This window comes from Tetrao urogallus (genome assembly GCF_951394365.1).
Source record: "Tetrao urogallus genome assembly, chromosome: 15".
In the NCBI taxonomy this organism is placed as follows: Eukaryota; Metazoa; Chordata; class Aves; order Galliformes; family Phasianidae; genus Tetrao; species Tetrao urogallus.
The window spans coordinates 12,160,063-12,184,256 of record NC_136828.1 but is presented as its reverse complement, the minus strand read 5'-3'; the positions used below and the strand labels follow the sequence as shown (position 1 = coordinate 12,184,256).

Below are 24,194 nucleotides of genomic sequence, written 5' to 3'. Positions count from 1 at the left end.
TTCTGTTAAAATAGGAAACAGCTTTGGTCTGCCCTGTCCTCCTCTGTCCACTTCCCCTATCCATGTTCAAAGCATTTAGCTTTCCTTTTCATCAGGCACACAAATCCTGAATACTGAAAGGATACCTAGGAAGATACCCCAATTAACACACTTCTGTCCCACAGTCTTACTTCTTCAGCACCAAATACATTTGGAAGAACAAGAGTGCACCTGAAATCCTACTCTACCTCAAAGCCAGTAATGAAACTATTAGAAATGACAGTCTGCATTTCCTGGTTCTAACCTGCACACCGTCTCATGCCCCCTTTTAAGTTTAAGGCCAGGGATGTTGCTAGGTGCAATGGTCACACAGCACAGGTGGATTTCCACAATGGTGGCAGGGCAGCTCAGCACAACCACACAGCACTGCTAACCCAACCACCTGCTCAGACCTGGCCATCCCAGCACCTAACAGAGCAGCACTGCTCAACAGAAGAGCTCAGAGCAGTGTGGGCAGCCCAGAAAGCCAGCGCGGATCTGCACAGACCTCCTCACCCACTCCTGGTGGGACACAAGGGAGCCAATAAAAAACAGAAGAAAGCAAAGAAATACCTTCACAAGAAGGTGAAGTACAAAACTACAGACAAGTAAATGCATTCACCACATTGGTTTTTTTATAGAAACATGTTTGCTTTTTTTAAACCACAGAAGTTGGAGACGGTAAACATCTGTTCATTCAGCCAGTCTCTCTCCCACAATGTTTTGTTGTAGATATTTTCCTGTGATGTTTGCAACTAAAACACAGAACTGTGCCAAGCCTTCTAAAATAGTGAAGCAGACTACAGTTACTACAAAAAACAGTGAGTTAATAACCTAAACTCATTAAGACAAACACTCAAGAACCCTTGCATCACTCTAAAACATCCCAAAACAGAACAGCTGAAAACGCTTGGAAAGCATTTTTCCAATATGACTAAAAGGACCTCTGTCAGCACGAGAGCCACTGAGATACCTTGTTCCTTTGGACACTGCAGTCTTCCTTCCAGACAGCCACAAGCCAATTAAAACAAGCAAGGGTTGATGATGCCTATGAGTGACTACTGTTGCATGCAGAAGTTTGCAAGCTGTTAGCACAGAGTGGCTGCTGTGCTCCAAGAACTACTCATCTGATGCTCTGTGTAATTTGTTTGCGTTAAGATTCCAAAACAAAAGTCAATTATGGCTCACCAGGAATTACACAGAACCTGTGTCACTAGGCTTGTGATCGGGTCGTCAACTGGAATATGTGGGCTGTACTAAGATAAAGCAATAAACTTGGGTCTGCATTATTCATAGCTGCTCAGGGTAAAAAAATAATAATTAATGAAAATCTCTTCAGCTTCTCTCTAAGTTCTTTAGACTGCTCAGGAAGATGTCACTTAATCATAACATCATAAACAAGGAAGTTCTGCAGCAGCATTCAAAAATACCTGAAATTGTTTCAGGAGCCCTATTGATTTGAATTAGGCATAATCATAGGGGCTGCAATTTTAATGAACATTTCAACAGGAAACATGGAGCTGATTGTATATATCAAAACAGGAAAGACCCAAAAAAGCTGCAGCTCTTGTTTTTTTTTTTTTTGTTTTTTTTTTTTTTTTTTTTTATTTATTACTTCAGTGCATAGAGTGCATAGAGTCAAACAACTCTCAAAATAACACAGAGCTTACCTGACCACCCCCTTTTGGCTGCAGCTTCTTATGCTCCTGATTGCAGCTCATCTCCCTGTCTCGAGTAGGCACAGAATTTTGGGAAATAATTAGCGATTCAATCAGATTTTACACTGGATCAAGTGACTGGAAACTTCAATGTTGCACTACAGTTTTCCTCCAGCGTACTTTAGGGCATGTTATATATACTTAATTAGCTAATGTTTATACAGTGCTTTGAAGAAATAAAGTACTATCCAAGGGCTAAGGCTTGTTTTCAGAAAGAGAGTGAGCGGTGTTGAGGCAGCATGGCACAGAGTGAGAGCAAAGCACTGAGGAACTGAACACACCTTGCTTCTAGAAAGTTTTGGGACGTCTTAATGCATTCAGGCACTAAAAACAAAGCAGAAATTGTAAAACATGGCAGGCTGCAAAGGCACTGAAGTGCCATCACATTGGCATAATGACACCAAGTCAGAGCAGTGACTGCATCAGAGAGGCGGTGGAACCTGCAAGGAAGAACTTTGTATGTATGAACTCAGGGTATTGATTATTACTTTGTTAAAGTAATTTGCAAGATAAAGATTCAGACTGAATTAGAGGCCTGGATGAAACAAAAATGAACGCATTTCACTCCTGTGACAACTCTCATGGATAAGAGGGGGAACTGATGGAATAAAAGCATATTGCTCCCTGTTATTAGGTAGAAAAGGAAGCAGGGCTCTTTCTGGCTGCCTCCTAAGCATTGCAGAACAGAAAGACTACCACAAGAGCCATCTCAGCAGAAGCAGAGGATGGTGTGCAGTCTTCACCAGGCTAGGCTGACAGCTGGACTTGATCTCAGCAGCCTTAATGATTGCAGGTGAGCAGTGGGCACTGAGCAGAAGACAAGCTCCTCTATCAGTCAGGATGAAGTCCCAGGGAGGTGGTGGAGTCACCGAGCCTGGGGGTGTTCAAGAAAAGACTGGATGTTGTGTTGAGGGACATGGTTTAGTGGGAGCTATTGGGAATAGGTGAACGGTTGGACTGGATGATCTTTTAGGTCTTTTCCAACCTTGGTGATTCTATGATTCTAAGTCCCACACAAATTCTTGCGAAGAGCATCTGATCCACACTCAATCAAAAGGATTTGGAGATAAACTGAGAAAGGCATCACTGAATCCACTGAGTATGGCAACAAGAGATGCTGCAACCAGCCACGCCAAGATTGTGTGCTCCAAAGAGTTTTGGGCAAGTAATGAGAATAAGTGGTGTACATGGAGAGCTGTAAAAATGATTGCAAAGACAGCCCTGAGCTTCTGTGTTTGTTTTCTGTTGGTAGTGGTTCTGCTTAATTTGCCTATAACCAGGCAGCGCGATTTCTTTGCAAGTCTAATTAGGCAGTTAATTGATGCTGGTGCCCTTTAGCATCTGGCATTTAAGATTAAGTAAATAATAGAGAAAAACGCATGCAGCACCCAACAATAATTAGGCACAGAAAGGGTTTGCTCCCCACCTTCCTCATTTTAATGTTATGCATAAATCTCCAAGGACAACTGTCTTGGATAGACAAAAATACCCTTGCACCATATGATGCTTGACAACAGTGTCTTTTCTCTTAGAAATGGTGGATTGTGGGCGTCACTTTGATCTTAACCAGTTGGTCTTATTTACACTGTGCACTCCAAGGAAGAGCATCACTGTCCCCATTCCACTGCAGAGTACATTTACTGGACCTTTGCAGGGACAAACTTGTGAATCCATGAGTGCGAAAGCTGGGATGCGTTACAGGTTTCTGTCCAAATGTCATGGAACTGTTCCTTCCTGATGATCCATGCAATGTTAATCGTTCATTTCCTCTCCCCCCTGCCTGCAGCTCATGAGACTACTTTCTTGTTAGCCTTTTACAAGACTGGGTTACAGTAAGTAAAATAAAGCTGCATGAGAAAAGCCCTCTAGACAGAACTCCTGACTGCTTCTCTATCTGTACAGTGCTGCACACACAGTTTGCAGTGTCACCATAAGCAGCAGCACAGCTTCCTCAGAAGGCTACGGATAAAGGGCTGGACTGGAGCTATAAGACCTAAGCAAAACTTGCACAAAGAAGCTAAGAACCCTGCAACAGCTGCTGCAGACACAGCCACTGTGCCGCCACCCTGAGCCCACTGTGGAGCATGGGGATCACTTCCAACCTCCTGCTCCAGCAGCTACCAGCAGTCAGACTGCCTCTCGTAACACAGCCCTGACTTAAACTCACCCGTGCTAACAACAGTGCGAGAGGGTTTTGTCCTTTCAGGGCTTCCTAGCAGAAGGAATTGCTGCACAAAGATTACCAACAGTATCTCTAGACTCTGCAAGCAAGAAAAGACAGCGTGGAGGCTCATGCCCACCCCCCATGGGTGCCATGAGTCTAAATTAGCATCTCTAGCATACCCAGAGACCTTTGGACAGAGGGTGCTACAGAAGTGGAAAATATTATCATCATTACGCCTGCTACCATAAGTGTTGGAATTCAAGCCAGAGACTTCACAGCAGATGGTGGAGCTGCTAGCACGGCTGGCTTCAGCTATAATTCCTCTCATCACAGACTCTCCTCGTTGGAACAGGCTTCACCTCTTGATTTCTGAAGAGCAAAACAGAAGCTGCGCTGACAACTCTGCATTGTACTGGTCAGCATTGCTTGACACATTTAAACCAGCCAGTGCTCCAATCGCTAAGAAAGTAAATCATCCAAGGGACTTTCTAATTAAAAAGAGCTTTGCTTTCACTGCAATGCTCCTCCAGCCTGTCACAGCCAGCCCTCCCCTGAATTCTGATCGTTAGAGGGAAACAACAAAGAATTAGTCAGCTTTTGTTAAGTGTCAAACATTCCCACTCTAAACCATGCACAAAACAAGGAGAGACATTTTATAGCTCTCAGAGCAACTTTATACCTTTCTAAACACTATTTCTGTACCTCTGGCTAATTGCTCATTTGCCCTGATTTGATGGAGCTGCCTGGCTCACATCGCCTTTGTCAGAGGAGAACAGCAGTGTTTAACACACTGCAATAAGCGGGATATGAGCAGTGCTAATTTTTATCCTTATTTATTTCTGCCCACAGGGTGAGCAGCCTGGGACTGCGTGCTACCTGAAATGTCACTAGGATGCCATCCGTTTTGAACCTGTTCCCAGACCCTGCAAAAGCATCCTCCCCACTTGGCCTAGGACATCGTCTTGAAGAAAACTTCCCATCCATGGGGACACCTTGCTTAAAATTCTTGTCAACTAAAACTTCCCCACGACCCAAGCACAAGGTAATGATCCCTTTCTCTGCTTTTTTTTTTTTCCCTTTTTTTTTTTTTTTTTTGCCTTGCTTCCTCTCCCCCCCCCGTTGTAAAATATGAAGGATCCTACAGCAGAAAGAAGTGCTTTGAAGAGTAATTTCCACTACCCCTTGTGACACCATGGGAGTCCAAATACATTCCGCAGGGAGCTTACAAATGCACTGGCACACTTCCATATACTGAGGACAGCACAGGCACATCATTATGGAAGCAACCTGGCCAGGATTTAATTCAAATTATGGCTGCTTATGAAAACATCTTCAGCACCTTCAGTGCCTGTTAGGCACTGAACCAGTGTCTGTTAGGCAGTGTCTGTTAGGCAGATGGAACCTCACTGGTTCTAACTTAACATTACTTCTTCCCACTTCTGCCTAACAAGACAGAAAGTTGCCCTAAGTTCTGCCTCATTTCAGAGAGGCCGTGGCAATATGGCATTCTGAAAGGGGAAATCACACACAGCCATCATTATCAGCCTATTCAGAAAAGTCTTGCTGAATCTCTCAGATCTGCACGCTGCCTTTGATGCCACTAGCGGTGAGTTTTGATGACACATCTGCGGTCTCTAGTGAAGGAGGATGCTGCTGCTGCTGCTGCCTCTGGCCCTTCCTTGCAGAAGTCTCTGTTCTATTTAACAGAAATACTTCTGTTGCACATCTATAACAGTATCTGATCATCGCAGACAGTAACTTCACAGAGCAACGTACCTACCCAATAATCCACTATGCTATGATACTCCAACAGGATACATCAAGACTCTTCTATTCAACGAAGACAGAGACCCACTTAGCCAGGCAGTGAGGGAAAAGGCAGGCCAGAATTGGGTTCCAACCAGGTTCCCATCCACCTGACTTTCATCCATCAGGCTAAACTCTTATACATAACAATGAATATGATGTTCCTTAGGTCGGATTGATTTACTGCTCTCTGAGCACAGCTCAAGTCAGATCAACTGGCACTGCAACAGAGATGATGTGGAAACACTGAAATAACAAGCAAAGACTGCAGCAGTTGGTAGGTCTACATAAACCATAGTGGGTGGCTTTAGTTTAGTCTAAATAATGGATTGCTGTCAGCTGCTAAGAAACCCCTGGTGGACAGACATGTCCTTCCCCTGAGACTTAAGTCTTGCTATGATTTAAACTCATGCTTCTGCTACCTTGGCACAAACCTACACCAAAGCCACACAGAATGCCATCTACCTACCAAGCTATGCTGCCCCAAGAGCTTGTTACAGCAGTGCTCAGGTGTCTGTACTGTGGAATCCCAAAAGGACTGCACAGGACAAATAATGGAGAGGAGGCATTTCTATTTTGGATCCTGTGAGTGCTGCAGCATGGAGCAGCCACAGCTGTTAACAACAAACTTGAGTTAAAGCATGCGACCCTGTAAAAGCATCCCCAGGAGGGGGTGATGCTTTGGGCCCATTTCTCCTCTAACTCATCCTCCAGACACCTCTGTTGGCAACCACTGCAACACTGCCTGGCATCAGCAATCCAGGTGGGTATTTGTGAAGACCCCAAGAGAGGAGGGTGCCTCCCTTCCTACTTACACTTATTTAGCACCATATTCAAAGGACTAGCATTAACATCATATTGTGGTACTAGTGTTAGTGCCACAATTAAGACAGAAAACTAATTGTAAGTATCTGCTTTTATACGCTGATTGCCTTCCAAATTCATGTTCTCCATTGCACATAACGCCACTGTGGATTAATGTTTCCCCTGGTCACCCACTGCTTAGAATGAATCTGATTAGAGAAGCTGGATCAAAACTCCGCTTGACCATTTTCCAGCACTTCCCCATTTTTCTTCTCCTCATCAGGAAGAAAAGCATATCCATTAGTTCACCTTTTCAAACACTTTCTTTTTGTCGTCTAATTCAAAGAGGATTATGGAGGGAAAAAAAAAAGTCATTCGACTTGGCATGTGAACAGCTTTTTGTGAGCTTAGGGAACAAGCATTCATCTATCAGCACATCAGCACGTGTAGATAAGGGTAGCTGTATATGTGCGTGCTTATCTGAATGCAAGATCAGTACTGAGAAACCAGCATAAACACCAAGGACAGAATCCATATATTGATGGAATTCTTAGTGGTACCAGCGCGCTTGTGCGAATCTGCAATTAAATAAAGCTTATTCCTTAAAAAGAAAACAAGAAGTTAAGGATATAATTCAAGGTCTGCTGCGATCAATGGGGTTTTTTTTCCTATTGCATTTGAATATAGCACGCTCCCTCCCATCACATGTACTAGAATATTAGAAAAGAAATTACCTGGAGTTTGTTCGTGCTATTTTTAAGCAGACCAGGCCTGAGGCTCTGAGTCTGTTTCCAACGCAGCAAATCCAAAGCTCTCCTCTCTTCAACAGCCAACGTCTCACATATCTTAAGGCATATTAGTTTCATACCAGATGAAGTCATTGAAAATATTACATATACACGTGGGTGACAAATGAACTGATGCAGAAAGCATAACTTTGAATCTCCTGACTTTTACGCAATTAGAATATCAACTTAATTGTTGGATCTGTGTAGCTTCTCTCATTTTAATATGCAAATCAGTCTCTATTACTCTATAGCTCAAAGAATGTGTTACTTGGCTTACTTGATTAGGCTGAGAATTGCTGGTCCTGCTGTCACTATGTTTACACTTTGGTGACAAGTTTGCACATCAAATTCACATAATGCAATGTCATCAACTTACTCATCAAATATAAACTTCTTAAATACAGCCATTGCTCTAGAATATTGAAACTGCCTTATTTTTACTTCATTTGCAGCCACTAAATAATCAGGGTAAGTGAAAACAAAAATCAAGAACGTGACTGAAGAACAGCATTGCCTGGGGAAAATGGCTTCCCACAGAGTCACAAGCAGGTAATCCTGATCATACATACAGCTCTCCTCTAGCATCTGAATGTTAGCTGCACATGATGTCCCTTTAGAGTGTGGAATGAGTGCAGATGCTTTATTTCTCAGCCTCTACGCATCCACCCCACCTCATCTGGATTTAGTTTTAAGCAGTCCCTATTTATCCTGCAAAGACAGTCAAGCATCAGTTCCCAGCCAAGTATATCTAACTGGAAATTGAGATGTGGACTCCAGAGGGGGAAAAAAAAGCAAATTCAGTAATTTTTTTTTTTCCATTACCAATCTGCCGTAACAAGATTACCACCATCTTAGATAACATTGAGAGAATGCATACAGATATGTTCAGTATTTTCCCTTACCCAAACCCAACAAGCATCCCCAACCAAGGGGACATTCACCTTGCCAGCACAAACCTTGTCGGGTTGTTTCTCAACACTCATTACAAAGTTTCTCAGCCAGATTTCCAATACACTCTACTGCTCACAAAGGCATCAAGCTTTAATTTCCAGGAGAAACAATCCATTGCCAAGATGCAAAGATCTGAGCTCTCCACCCGGAGCGCTCCGGCAGGCTGGTTTTTCTAAAGTCAGGGAAATCGTGTCAGCCTGAATTTGAGACATCAGCACAAGCCTTTCTTCTCAATCTTGCTGATGAATGAAAGAGCATTTTCAATTGTGAACATCCAAAGGCCTTATGGCACATCATTCCTAATCAAAAGCTGCTCTGTGATGCAAAGTGCTTTGAGAGGCAGCTCATATCACAACCCCCACAGGATCCAAAGGGCAGCTGCAGATAATACTGCTTTTCCTTCCCCCTGGGAGAACTGCTGGACTGGAGACACGGAGCAGGAGCACCCTGGCTCTCACCTGCTGGGCTGCATAAGGAGAGCCTGACTCCAGCAGCCAGGCAGCAAAATTCAAGCACCAAATTTTACCAAGACTCACAAGCTGAACAGCCTGTTGCCATGTCTCTGGAGGATAAAGACACTGTCAGTATAGCAGGATGTACAAGAACCAAGGCAAGAAAAGGCATTACATGCAATGTGCCAGCATCCTCATGGGACAAGTTTAATGGTGCTTCTACAGTCATTTGTAGAGAGGGAAGAGGTTAAAACACAGGAGGGAAATGTCTTTATGCTGCTCACTGACTTCTCTCCTTACCAATGCTCCGGACTTCCCCAGGTTACAGCAGAGGAACAGGGTTACATAGGATGTGAAAGGACATGCTTGGCAGCAGGAACAACTCATCCTTGCTGCTGCTTTATGGTTCATTCAGTCAGTGGTGGACAGGGAACCTGAACTTTAAGTCAGCAGGCCTAGAAGTAGTGGTTTTATTGCTGATTCTCCTCTAAAGCCACATACGGTAAAACCAGAAGAAGAAAGAGTATTGCCTGTCAAGCCCAGGATTCTCCAGGTATGCCCACAAACATTCTTGACATACATGGTCCCACAAAGCCCTCTAGCCTTGCCTCCTACCGGTAACTAGATATTAGGTGCCTCTACTTTCCCTCTTTGCCTCAGCAAAGGTGACCTTTTTTCAGATGTAACAGCATGGCTTCACTACCCTGGTACTGAATTTATAAAAAAAAAAAAACAAAACAAACAAACAAAAAAAAACAACCACAAACATCCACTGAGGAAACAAGCAGCCCCCCCTCTGCTCAGAATCATTTTCTTGTAGTGCCACTCATTTCCACCACCACCAGATTCCAGGCTGGATCTCTAAGTCCAGAGACACATCCCTTGCCAAATAAATCCTGGAAGACATACTTCAGCGATTCACTCTGGTCCTCTCATCACATATACTCAGTTGTTTTCCATCTTCTCCTCCCAACTTTATGTTGTTACCATTTCTTTCTTGATAAAGCAGCTTTTCCCCCCTCTGGAGCAAGGGGTCTGGTTCTAGTAAATACTTAAAGTCAGCTTCTACATGGTGCCTAGCCAGAGGGTAGGAGATGCTTTAAAAACAACTCAAGGAATAGTGGAGCTGCATGGAGGTACTCTGCAGGTCTACAAGCTGCCTCTTACAAGAGCAGAGAACATATGGCCTCATGAACTCCACACAAACTGCATAGAAAAGAGAGGCAAGGAAGAAAACTAGCAGCTCTGCTGCTCTTTGTGAGGGTTCAGTTCAGGCTCTGCTATAATCCTTGACTCACAGCAAACCTTGCACACTCAGCAGCTGCACCAGAACCAAGGATTGATCATAAGCCTCTCATCCCTGGACCACAGATGGAGTCTTTGAGTCCCAGCAATGTCCCTCAGAGCCTCTTGTCACAGCTGCAGCACTCAGGCACACTGCAGGGCTCATGGCTTTGCAGCACCCAGGGGCACATACCTATCAGGCTTGTGGCATGCTGCCATCAGCAGGGCACACTGCTCTCAATATATCCAGTGCTGCACGACTTCCTATCTGTGTTATCTCTAAAAAGCTGGGAATCTATCTAGATGATAAATGCCACGTATGATAAAAGCAATTTTTTTTCTTTTAAACCTGAGAACATTTCTTTCAGCCCTCTTGAGATACTATACTCTCATACAAGCCATGAAAGCTGGTTCTTTATAGGCCCCTGTGCTGACTTGAGCAGTGCACAGCCTTCATCATCTACTGCTGGATGAGGACACAGAGCCTTCAAGGTGCCCATCCCTTGTGGGTGGGCTGCCCAAATCCACTGACACAGTTGTAATGCAAAAGGGCTTTATAGACTCTGCCCATCGACTATGACATCACAGTCAATAACAAAGTGCAGGAGGGCTCAGCTTGGTTATAGCCTTTTAGGAAAACAGGTTTATTTAGCACTCCCACCTCATCACCTGTATTGCTATGCTGGGGCAAAGGGATGTGAATGATATGGAAGGAAATCAAACTAAGATCTACTTAAACAATCAGCTTATTCCCATTTTTAATATACTACTCAGGTCTCAGATAGGTCAAAACGTCTCACAGTAGAAAAACTAGCCCCATAAATGCAATAATAATAATAACCAGCTATGAGGTGAGGGGATTACCCCTGAGAGCACAAGGTCAGCACAGGAGGTGGGCAAGCTCTGAGCAGCTCGCAAGGTCTGCTGCTAATAACATTTGTTCTGTGTGCTTTGTGCATTAAAGCCACGCAGTGTTTGTGGTGTAGGCAGCAGTAGGGAATGACTTTTCTCCCCAACAAGATCATGGACTGAAAGGACAGAACTTCATCAGCGCACAGCAAAACACTGGAGGCAAATACAAGCTCTTTATGAGCTTCAGAGGAGATTGGGATACACAGAAAGCAATTACTTGAAGTACAAGGCACAAAGGCTATCATCCTGCTCTCACTAGAAGTTCCTTAACATTTGGAGACAGCAAACACCCCAAACCTTCACTTTATGTCTCTTTACAAAGAAGGCAATTCCTTCAGTACAAAGCTGGAGGGGACTTGACCTGTTACAACTGCAAAGACAAATGCTACCTAACAAACTCTCTCTGAATCAGGAACAGGGACTGAACAACGGCTGCTGTGCAGCTGCCTCGCCTAGCCTTGCTAGACCAGCAAGATGCCACGAGCTACCAGAGCAAAGTGAATGCAGGTTCTGCATCCACCCACCACCCATTAAGAAGAACTCTGTCAGGTGAACTCACACCTCATTCACAGGTGCAGCCCTCATCATGCATGGATGTCCTACGGGCAGATGGGAGGAAGCATCAAGGCTCCCAAGCACCATCAGCTCAGACAACAGCGGATGGAGAACAGCAACTTTTCAATTCCATCTGCTCCTTTTTGTCACCTTCTGTACTCAGAAACAAATTCATCAGAAGCATAAGCATGCTGGGACAGTGACAAATTTTACCATCTCTGGCTTGTCACTTTAACAGGATTAGATTATTTTAGTATTAATTCATTACCCAATTTAATTCCAATTAGTAACGTTCTTACAAGAAACTGACATAGCTGTGATGCTGGAGACAGCCATTGCTTAGCACGCGATATAGCATCTCTATTCAGGTCAAACATCAGCCTTGCAGCAAGATTCTCCTGTACCCATCAGGGAGCCCTTTTCCCTACTTTACCAACAGAAAAAAAACACAGAAGCTGTTCAGACTGATCAGTAGCTTTTGTTTTTGGTGGAATTATAGTTTAAGGAAAATAGCTCACTTCATCTGTCTGTGGAAAATTTTGGAAGTCAGTTGATTTCCCCATCTTCCTTTCTGGTAGGGGTGTCGGTCTCTCTCTCAACAGAAAGAATATTAAAAGCACTTTTCCTCTTATGGGGAGAGGCTGGGTGAAAGAAAGGAGTGCACCACCACACCTACGGGATAGCAATAAATCATGAAAGCAAGTGGAAAATTTGCATTGCTGCATTTTGCAGTCAGGAACAGGTTATTCATATTCCTATCTTCGAGCATGTCACCTTTGAGATAAGATCACAAATGGAAACAATCAGCACTGTTCTACCCATGCTGCACTCTAAGAGACAAGCATTGCGTCCATCAGCTCCCCTCCAGCTGGTACTGCCACCTACCTATTTGCTTGCAGACCAAACTCCATCTCTAGCAATGCCAAAAAAAAACAACCCAGAGGCCCAACCCAGAGCAAAACAACAACAAAAAACAAAAACAAAAAAAAACATCTAAACAGAACTGCCCTGAAGCAAAGCAGGAAATAAAGATATAGATCAGAAGGAAAATAAAGCAGAGATGCAGCCTGAAATACAGAAAGGTACAGGGGAAAAAAAAGCAATAAGAGCACAAGAAAGAAACGTTGCACTGGAACAGATTCCAAATCTGGGCAGCGATTCTCTGCACCACCTTCCTAAAGCTGTTGCAATCTGCATCCCTGTTTGAGGCAGGAGGACTGAGAAACGCTCCCAGATGGCAGCCTGACCTTGGTGCACACTGCTGTTACACAACCCAGACCCATGGAGGCACTGGCAGAGAAACAAAACACCCATAAAGTTACAGCCCATTCCCTTAATGGGGCTGCCACAGATCTGCCCCATTAATACTGCACAAGCCCGCGTGCAATTTTTATACTTTGAAAAAGGACAGAAAGTTGTTATAGCTCACGTTGTCCAAGCCTCTCCTTTGCAATAGCACAGGTACCCATTTTAATAGAGACTATTACTTCTTAAATGAGAAAAGGACCACTGAACCACGTGGCAAGTTGCCAGCTTGTGCTGCAGCCTCCAGTGGTTATGCTCAAAAAGATTTAAAGTCCAGCATAACCTTGATTTTTAATAGAGTCACATTTAATGAGCTTTAACGTCCACAGTAATAATTCCCTTATTACCTATCCAGGAGTTGGAACCACAATCAGAAAAAAACGTGCTGCACTCCGGTCCAATGAATGAATTTAATAATGGCCAATACATTATTATCAAAACCATCAACATCACAGTCCCTAATGCTTTTTTTGGTTGGTAATTATAATCCTTTGTACCTGAAGTGCAATTGTTGCAGTTCACATAAGCATGCTGAACAGAGCAAACCTGACTGGCTGCAGGCCACCCAAATTCCTCACCTGTGCCAACAAGCTATTCAGGGTGTGCAGCAGAACAGGATGATAAAATCTTACATTTACCACTAACTGTCAAGAGGCAAAAATGCAAACTTAGAGATGACCTTTGCTGTCCTCCTGCTTTTATCCACTCTTCCTACTCATGAGTTCAGCCCTTGGTCTCCCTGCATTCCATGCAGCACTGACAGGTCTCCTTCTTCACAAGTTCAGAGGTGGGTGTTTGCCTCTTGCATGCACCAAGTGAGTCAGATGCATACACAGGTATACAGGTATTGCAGTTGGCAAAACAGGGTGCAAGAAAAAATACTCATTTCTCCTCCTTTTGTCCAGAAACAATTCCCCAAACCTCCTTGAAAACCGCTCCCTTGTTATGCACAATAAAGCTCACTCCCAAAGGCAGCCAACTGCACAATGACAAACAGAGCAGAGGAGCTTCTGCCACCAGCTCATTTCACACCTTAAAAATACACTGAAATAGAAGGCACATGGCAGTTCTTCACTGCTGCCATTCCTGTGGGCAGAGCTGTTGAGATCCTAAGACAACAGTGAAAGCTACATCTTGCACTTCTTTTCCCAAGGAAGACAATCTAAGCTTTCTAGCCATGAGGATCCATGTTATTAAACCAGCCCTGGAACAGCTGTCACATCCACACTGCAATCACAGCATGAGCTAAGCAGGATGGAATCAACGCAGAAATAAATGCAGCTTGCACAGCATGCTTGAGGAGCTCTGCCCTGCCCCAGCAAAGCAGCCAAAGCTGGCATTCCAACTTAAAGGCAGCTCAGATATGCCACGCAGACTTGTAATCAGTGCCATAACATCCCCAGCATCCCTTGAACATCCTCACTAACGCACACGGGATCTTAACATCAGACCATACTGCTGAATGCTCCCTGCACAGGAGAGGAGGGTTTAGGGTTGTTTATAGCAATGACAGTGATGATCACAAGCACATAAGAACAATCAAGATCCTTGTACATAACCAGATCTCTAAAACAGTCATCCACAGGGCTCCTCCATCTCTCACCTACAGCTTTTTTTTCCCTTCATGAAACACTTCTATAAGCACTTAGAGACACTTAGAGAATACAGAGGGCCCTCCTATACCTGTGATAAGTGATGGCAAGAGATTGTCACCCAAGTATTTCTGACCCTGCTAGATTCTGCAACTGATGCTCTTCCCCAGCTTAACTGGAGTCAGAATGACATAGCACGGGCTGGGGCAACAGGAAAAAAAAACCCACCATATATAGGAGAAGCTGGAAATACACTGACACCCAGGGAGCTGTTTGTTTTCCTGTCAGAATCAAAGGCAAAAAGAGAAAGCAGCTTTAAAAATGAATCCCTTATGAGCTAAAGACAAACCTGGTAACATCCCAGCACAGAAATGCCTCGTGAACAGCTAAAAGCAACTGCATGAAAGGCAGCAGAATAATTACGAATAACAAACCACAGAAGGCATACGCGAGCAACACACTCCCTGAGAAGAAATGGTCTAATTACTGCAGATGATGCCCCAGAGGCTCATTCATCAGCTGCAGAGACAGAGCTGACCTCACCTCTGCAGTGTCTGCCCCTGACCGTCACTCTCCATGCAGGGCTTAGGGGCAGTGCCAGCTGTGGGCTCTGCAGTATCAGCTGTGCCAACCACAGTGACAGGCAAGGGCACCGAGCAGCCACTGTAATTTAAACACCAGTGACATTTCAAATGCAGACTGTAAGGTAAACACTAACCCTGAGAACTACTCACATCCCACCGGGTCCTCAGACTGGAAGCCCCTACAGGCAAAGATAGCCTTCCTTAAAATTTGGGAAGTGGATGCTTATGCATCTGTTGGAGCATCCACGAACAACAACAGTGACAAACCATCACTGTACCTCTAGCACATCTTCAGCTCTTCATTTTAAAACCACCCCATCTGTACTTCTCACCACCATATTTCTAAGACTATATGCTGGCATGTTCCACTATGAGACTGAAACAGTCTTAACAGCAATGAAGAACTTTCCTTTCAGCAGTGGAAAGACAAGCAAGCTGCTTTCAGAACATTTGTGTGCCATAGCAGTGAAAGATGTTTTGTTGTGAGGTTTTTTTTGTTCAGTCAGGGCTCTGCCTCTATGTGGGTCTCTGACACACATGGCTCAAGAGGAAAGCTCTGCCCTCTTCACCACATCTGAGGGAGCACTCTGACCTCCGGACACATCCCATGCACGTGCTGCTGGAGCACATCAGGTCAGCTCCTCACAGCTCTTACATTTCTCTAACAAAACATTTTGAGGGCAGAGCATATGCGAGAGAATTACAGCAGTAAGGTCTCTTGGGCTCTGCAGCACAACTCGACTCAGTTCAGCCACCTCACAGCCTTGTAGATGATAGGTCGCTTTTTTTTGATATCCTTACCTTGGTTTACAGAGTCTGAGAGCACGTCTGGAGGTGTTGACTTAGGGGTTACTGTACTAAAAAGGCTCACACACGCTTGTGAAGGGAAGACAGACTGTATTGGAGGAGAGCCACAGATTTTTGTGAAATGTATTTAGCTCAGTGAAAGATGTATTCTATTTTCATGGAGTATTGAATGTAACTGTGATTAATGGGGCACATATACACTGATAAACAATATTAATTTGTTTTAAGCCAGGTCTGAAAAGATTTCAACCACTTGCTCCCCTGCAGCTATGAAAGTTATTTCCTGCTGTTTGTACTACCTCAAGGGCTAGAGTAGCCCTGAAAGGAAGGAAATATTTCCTTTTACTCTATTGGCAGCACCAGCATGGGAAAGCTGCTATACTGGTATTTCATTTCTCATTAGCAAGTGACATGGATTATTACTGTTCATCGTTACCACCTCCCCCCCGTACCAACCTGCCATTGGATTGCTACCACACACCTCCTGCACCAGCCCCACTTCTCTTCATTTTCCTCATAACCACCCCAGCAAGCACACGGTCTGCAACATCTCCATCTGCTTTGGCAGTCAGTTCCTCTGGCAATATGGAATGGATAAGATCTTCATGCCTAGAAGCCAACAGCCTACCTGCAACTTCCTGCGGTGACTGAAAGCTCCCAACTCCTTCCAGACTCCCATGGATGGAGCCGCCAGCTTCGAGCACCCTCACCAGCTCCCTCAGCCTCTCACACTCCTCCTGCAGCTGCTGCTGCTCTTCCTTGCGCTGCTGCTTGGCCAGGCTTGCAGGGTTCATGCTGAAATGAAGCACTTTGGTTTTGCTGGGGTCATAGTCACCCTGCGTGTTGGAAACAACAGAAGTAAACTGATTAACAGATCCCAACTCCAAGACCACCCAACTGTACTGCTCTTTCTATTAAGATGAAAAAGATTACAGCATAAGGTGTGACACTTATGCAGTAATAATGTGTTATTCCAACAGCCCAGACCAGCTGAACCAGGATTGCCTCTCTTCCTCTCACTATTCTGGGAAGAAGAAAAACCCACAACCTTCCACAGAGCTTGCTCCTTGGCTGACACCTCCATTGTTAAATTTAACTCCAGAAATGAAGTTTTATAGCTGTATTTTAAATCTCTTGATAGAAGGAGATTATAATGAACATGCAAACGCATACTTAAACTACAGCAGGACACCCAGTGCCAGCCTAATTTATTACCAGTACGAGCCAGCAACATCCATATGACTGCAGTGGAGGAGTCATTAGCAAGTTGTATCAGCTCACCCCAAGCAAGTCAAAAGATATTTCATTTTACACTTCTCTTTTCTCAGAGGTTAGTTGCATTTATAGCAGTTTAAACAGTCAAGTTCTAAGATAGCAGATTAATATCTCTTCCAAGTGAGAGGAAAACACTGATGTTATATTTGTGATTTCAGAGAGACAATTTTCACAGAAACTATGGGAAGCCTCACAACCATAAAAGTAGTAAAGCATATGCTAATCTTGGCTTCCCCAGCACTCTGAAATCCTATTGCACTGCCTGTATAAAAAGGTATTTTATATGGTAATATATTTCCTTCAATTAAATCTCAGGACCTGAAGTGATTTTGTAAACATTAATTAACCATCAAGAGCAGCATGAGGCAGGTATTATCCCAATTCCATCATTTAATTTTCATAAATAATGTGCTAGAAACATTCATGTTTTTCAGGGGGCAAACGAAAGCCCCCCAAAGAGACTGAACAACTTCACTCCCGATGCTGCTGGTGGCAGTCCCCACACTGCTCTGCTAACGAACATCTTTTGCAACCATTTAAAACACCCCATCCATGTACCAGAAGGGCAGCACAGACAAGCTCGTGCTCTCACCAAAGTGAGGAGATGGTACCTGTTCATCCCATGCAAAGAGTGGGGGTGAAGAACTCCTAACACAAGAGGACTTGGGAACTTTGGGCTAACTCACCACAGAACTGGGAAAACAAGGCACAGAGAGCCAAGGCCCTCGGTCCAGCTGGGTGCTCCACCATCAGAGCAGTGCTCTCCATGCCCTATCGCGTACCTGGTGGTGACAACTTCTCACACCACCTCAGGCCCTGTGGTGCCCAGGAACACGGAGGGGGGGCAGCGCTGGACCTGAAGGCCCACAGAAATGGGGCTTTGTGACCTCATTCCCATGCAGAGGAAGAGACGAATGGCAGCAGGACCAAGAGAGCATCATCCCACTGACAGCTTCAGCCTGAAGATATTTAGACGGGAACTGAAGGAGAGGGGCCTCAAGCAGCAGCCCCAAGATACTTAACAGAGGGAACACAGAGTCTATCAGACCTACTCTTCCCAGCAACACGCTGGCATTTACGAAGCAGTTCCCACTGCAGGCAGCCTAACTCATGGTGCTATTTGCCTTTCAGGGCTCTCCTCCCTCATACTCTCAGCCTGGCCAGGGCACTCCTTGCCCTCATTTGCCTTTCAAGAGAACAGATTCAAACCCGAAGTTTGTGGTGCTGTTTACAGCTCAGAGCTGCAGAGCAAGGCTGCACCACCACAGCGTCAGGCAGAGATCTCTCCTTGGCTCAAGCAGGGAGCACCTGCGATCTCACACTGCACCAACACTGCAGAAACTCTCACATAACAAAGAGACACAGAGCAGCAGGATCCAGGAGGGAAGGAAAACCCTACAGACTCAGACTGCTGTTCCCTTCCCTGCTGAGACTGCTTTAACATGTGCAGCACCAGCCCATTTGTTTTGCTGGTTATTTACTATTAAAATATCTCTCTGGCCTTTCTACAAAGTGCTGCCAAGAAGATTCACTGCTTTGTCTTTCTGAGCTTCTTCAGTCCATTTATCCTTTCCTTTTAAAACATGCACACTCTTGGAAAATCATGCTCAGAAACTCAGTTCTAAAGCTCACCCTCATTTCCAGTGCTCTCCAGCCCTTTTGAGCGTGTCCGTCTGAAGCTACACTGAGACAGGCAAATCTCTTAAAAACCCTCTGTGATATGAAGGCTGTATTTGAGGGCTACGGTACAATGCATCTCATTTAACATTTCTGGAAGATCACTAATACATTTGCTATGCTACTCACACTCCTGGGCTAGGGGCAGTAGCTTTCTCTTTATTCCACACGGCACAGATCAAACTAGCACATTTCTCCCTACAGCTAAAATATTAGTGCTGCTGGTTTATATTACAGTAATGCCTAAAGAAACCAAGTGAGACAGGGATCCCAGCGAGCTAGGTACTGTGCAAACCCCAGGAGAGATTAGCAGTGAAAGCCCAACAACAGAGCATGAAGATGCAATACTCGAGGGTAGGAGGGGTATAGGAGCAGCCTCCTGTTCAAGGCCCCTTGGCATCACCACGGCAGCAATGAATGGAGAACTCACAGATGACCCTCAGCCTCAAGACCATCCTGCTGCCTCACACAGCTGCACCAAGCACAGTGCTCCTCAAGACTCTGCAAAAATTACCGACATCACAGAGTTTTGAACAAATGCAGGAAGCTTTCCGTGGAGATGGTGCAGCAGAACTTCAGATGGAAGGGATCAGATGCACATGTGCATAATGCCAGACAACAGAGTTTGGCATTATAACTGTTTAGAGTGTTCTTGCAAACTTCTGAAGGTTGGGAGTGACTCAGGTTTGCTCTGAGAAGAGTCACAGCTGGAAAGCGCTCAGAGCAGGCAGCAAAGCAGCATTACAATCACAGAAGCATTTGAAGGAAATGAAACCCTAATACTGTTAAGAAACCCAAAACTGAAGAAAGCAAACATCCTCCTCCTCCTAGGATCCTTTTAGCTCTGGAAAAAAAACATAGATAGCTGGTTTTCTTCATCAAATGCCTTTCCACCCATAATACATTGAGTCTTACTGATCAGAATTTTGTCCCTCCAGCTCCGCAATGGAAGCCTGGAAAATGGTGTTGCAGGCACTGGGAGAGAAGAACTAAAATGTTTTTCTGCTTAGAATATTGTTTCTAATCTAGGAGGCAGAACAAACAGTGGCATTTGAAAGGCATCACAAAGAAGGGACTCTGCCAAGCACCAGGCTCTTTGAGCAGGAACTGGAAATCCCAAAGCGACTGCCCAAGAGCAGCTCCAGCTGCTGCTGCCATGCTAAACCAGCACAGACGAGGAGCGAGGTAAAAAAGCATCTCACAATACACTGTAGTACATGCTGAGTTTTTCCAAGAGGTGTGAAATGCATGCTCCAAGTGTAGCATGAACATCAGAAGCATCCAAATCCACTTACGATCAAGGTAAGTGGATAAAACATAGAAGCACGAGACATTTTAGGGATGGAACCAAAATAAGACCTGTCTGCAAACTCCTTGGTGGGATGTAACAGTAAAGCACTGCCCTTTCCCTGGCTCATTCAGAAATACCTCGGTAGGTTGTTCTGCTCATCTCACACTGTGGCCAGTTCTCAGAGAGCAAAAATAACTACAGCTGGTTTCCCAGCACAGCCCACCCTTCACCCCTCTTTTTCCCAACATTTAAAAATTTGGCAATTGTAGACATGCTGAAGAGTAAATAACTCCAACTAGAGAGAACTGCTGGCATTCATTGATTCTTCTTTCAAGGAATAACAGCGAGCCAGTAATTCAGATTTGTCAGAAAAATGCACACAGAGTTTCCATTTAGATGGAAGCAATAAATATCTTGATTGATTGCAACCAAGCCTGGTTGACACTTGGCAGTACAGTGAATTATTCATTCCTGGAAAGTAAGATGCTAACTACCTGATTTGGTGCTTAAGGCAGCAAAAGCATTTCTATGCTCTCAGAAGAGCACTGGACGTTTCACAGAGATTTGTTGACTCCTATGTTAACGTTCTACATTTTGTGAAATCATGTTGCTTTGCACCCAAGCACCTAGCACAAAAAACTCCTCACACTGCTAAACTGAGCACCATCCCACCACTTGCGATCATACAGACAGAGCAGATGTACCACACGAGTACTGCCTTAATGCAGCATGCTCCAGGCACACCTTGGGACATGGAACAAAAATTCTTTAAGATCAGGGCTACCAACAAACTTTCTGAAAAACTATGGGAAAAAAGGGTTTGCAACAGAGTCAATTTGCCACCTAGAGTAAAGACGTACAAAGCCAAGTCAGATGGTACTGCTCGTCCTCCTGCTTCCTTCTCCCAGTTCAGAAAAAAACAATGCCTTGAAAAGGTAATTGTGCAGATGCTGCATGTCATTTTTTAAACTTATGTTATCAGCAAACAGTCAGTATGTGTTGGTGTACCTGTTAGAATTATAGCACAAAAACTTCCCCGGTAATCTTCCCATTAGGGAAGAGTCAGTCAAGTGACAAAACAGTGAATGAAGACAGGATTGCTTTAATCTCTGGAAAACAGAAAACTTTTCCCTTAGAAGAGTAGCTGTTCAGAAGAACAATGAGAGCTGCCAGTGACAGCATCTTGAAAAGGGCTGATCTGGCATCTCTCCTCGTGACTGCTTGAGAACTGCACGGTCCCAATTCAGGGATGTCTTTCTCAGGGAACTATAAAAGCTTTCACTTTCACAGGCCCACAGGTTAGAACGAAGTACTTAAAACCACACTGACTACTTTGCACCTGATGAAACATTCAGTGCTTAACAATTTCGTTTAGGATCTATTCATCTCCTGCAGATATTCCTCATCAGAAGGTGGAACTGCTGGCCAAGGGAATAGCCTGCATCACCAAAGCACGTTCATCTAACATCACTAATGAGATTAAAGAAGTTCATACATCCCAAGGAGGCAGCGACTGTCACAGACAGCAAGCACTATCGAGGATTATCAACTGCCCTCCCACTCACAAAGGCTCCTGCTGCTTATTGCACTAGCAAGCAAAAACCCATAGACGAGGCTGATGTGCAGCTAAGTGCCTTATTTTTTCATAGCTCTGATGCCTATCAACCTCCAAAGATTGAGCTTTCTGAGCAGCACAATAAGTTCTGTTGCAGCATATGGACAGCTGAGTTTAATCGCTGCGTGCTTGCAATGCAACAGATTGTGCTTGCCCCTGCTGAGAAAAGGCTGTTGGTTGGAAGCTCTTCCAAGGAAGGACCATTTCTTCCTTTGCACAGCTCTCACACAGAACAAGTGCCACCCAAATACCAGCAACGCACACTGCTGCTTTCTCAGCTCAGGCATTACTTTCCATGCCATCTCCTCAAAGAAAGTTTTCTATATTGCTGGACTGGGAGACATTATTCTATACCCTGGAACTTAAATAGAAACAATTTCAGGAGATCAGTAGATTGTATCAGCTTTAAAGGAATGATGGGTCAATAGTTACCTTGGAAGAACATCCCAAATAATGACTGTATCTATCTGCAGGAGATAGATGAGAAAGTTTCTTAAACACAGACACAATGTGTAAATAAGGAATTGGAGGGGGGTTGGAAAGGGAGTGCTTGAAAAGCAGCCAAGTAGGACAGCACCTGCTTCTATCTGCAGCCTCTCCAAGGCAGATAATGGGATACAGGCATGGAAGCCTTCCCCAAGGCTTCAGCTCTCTGTATAGCAGTACTGCTCTTCAGAAAACGCGTGGCATTTGTGAGTAAGCAGCCACACACATACACAGGGGCTCTGCAAACAGGTAACAAATACTGTCCCTGAATTATCAAGGTAGAGAAGTCACAAATCATTACAAGTCTTTGTTCAACATATTTATCTGGTAGCTGATGAGTATCGGTCATTTATATCCAGAATCATTTGTCATTAGTCCTGCATCAATACCCCTCAGAAACCCTACTCTAACATGGAGAATAAAGACAAAGCAAACCAGAAAGAAAAAAAACCAGCAGGAAGGCAGAATTGGGATTCATCATCTGACAGACACATGCAAATCCCCCAGCTTTTGTTGCAGTACAGTATTAAGGGCAGTTGGCCTGGCTACACCGGTGAGCACCTTCACCTGGCCCACCTTTACTTCACTTTTACCAGCTTCTTTTCAGAAAGAAATTTTAGAAATCAGATTTGTTTCGGTGCTCAGCTCCCTTGAACAAATACAGGAGGCACTGCTCCACATGGCACAAGGCAGCCTCAGAAAGCTTAATCCTTCCTCGGGAAATGCCATTTTAATGGAAATTGTTTCTTGGCTTTGCTCTTCCAGTTTCTTTGCTCAGGCTTGTTGAAGCGATTAGAGCAAAACCCAAAACAAACCTCATCCCAAGGCAGTCCCTGCATGCCCGGCACGAGGCACAGCACACAGCCCAGCCCCACATCCCTCTGCCACAAAAGGTAAATACAGCAAGGGACCTCTGCAGAGCACGGAACAGGAGCTGCGTTAACAAAAGGGAATTGCAAAGATGAGACAGAGCAAGCTTACAAATAAGCAACCACCACCACCTGCTCCTCATTCCTCTGCCAGAATGCACGCACTTGAAATCAAACAGCTGAAAACAAGCAGAAGGTGCTGGATGTTGAGGCAGGATTCACCAGTTCCCACCAGATCACATGCTGGTACCCTACACCTTCTTTCCCACATTTTTCCCTACATCTTTGTGTATATACCAGCAGCACACACATCCCTGACACTCAGGCAGCAGAAATTAATATGGGCAGCCTCTGCAGCTCCACTCCTGCTCCTTTTTCCCCCCCAAACATGAAGGTCTATCTTCTGCTCCAACTACATGACCCCTGTTCTGCACACTGTGGGTCATGAAGCCCTTCTGCTGGTGCCTTCTGTGCACCCACATTAGCCATTCCCAGAACAGCAGAGGTAATGATGATCTCTGTGATACTCTTTAGGTCTCTTTATCCCCAGTAACTGCTCTAGTTCCCACCAGCACATCAGCTTTCAGATCCCTACTCTCACATGCAATGCCATGGATAATTATCCTGCTCTTTTTCCACCCCCTTCCTCACTCCATCAACACCACACCTCCAACACCTGGATGAACTGCTCCTTGCCCAGAGATCCTTCTTTACCATTTTCTTTTCCTTCCACATCTGATTTGCCACACACGTACTCATTGATATTCCTCCCTACGGCCCTCTTTTACTGCAGCAACTACAGAAAATTAGCAATGAGACAGAGAGGAAGTTGGAGTTAAGATATATTGCAGACGAAAAGCTCTAATCACCCTAATCACACTGCTCTAACACCAGACCGTATCTTTTGCTACATCATGCAACATCTCGGGTACTGCTGCAACACAGGTAGTAAAATAAATTGTCTCACCCATGCTGTTGAAGCCTTTCAGGTTTTTTTTCCAAGGAAATTTTCTTCTATACCACTTCCAAATGCAATATCCCCTGGAGGATGCAAGCCTATAATTTGCATTGAGTAAGGGCATTCAGATGAGGTCTGGGACACAAATAAATGCAATGGAAACATTGGGAAGTTGGGACAGCAAGACAAGGAATGACAGAGAGTTGGGATAATTGAGAAGAGAAACACGTTCAAGCATTCACTGTCCCTTTCAATTGCAGCATTGCAGCTCATCCCTTTATTG

At 44.6% G+C, this 24,194-nt stretch overlaps 1 protein-coding gene across 1 annotated transcript in view; it reads right to left on the bottom strand.

Annotated features, from left to right (window-relative positions):
* Nucleotides 1-24,194, bottom strand: part of MAD1L1 (mitotic arrest deficient 1 like 1) — a gene marked incomplete at both ends in the record, with an annotated part of 320,077 nt that overhangs the window by 98,291 nt on the left and 197,592 nt on the right. The window contains one exon of the mRNA XM_079542666.1: nt 16,369-16,576. Within this exon, the coding sequence (XP_079398792.1) occupies nt 16,369-16,576 (208 nt within the window). The remainder of the gene's footprint in view (nt 1-16,368; nt 16,577-24,194) is intronic.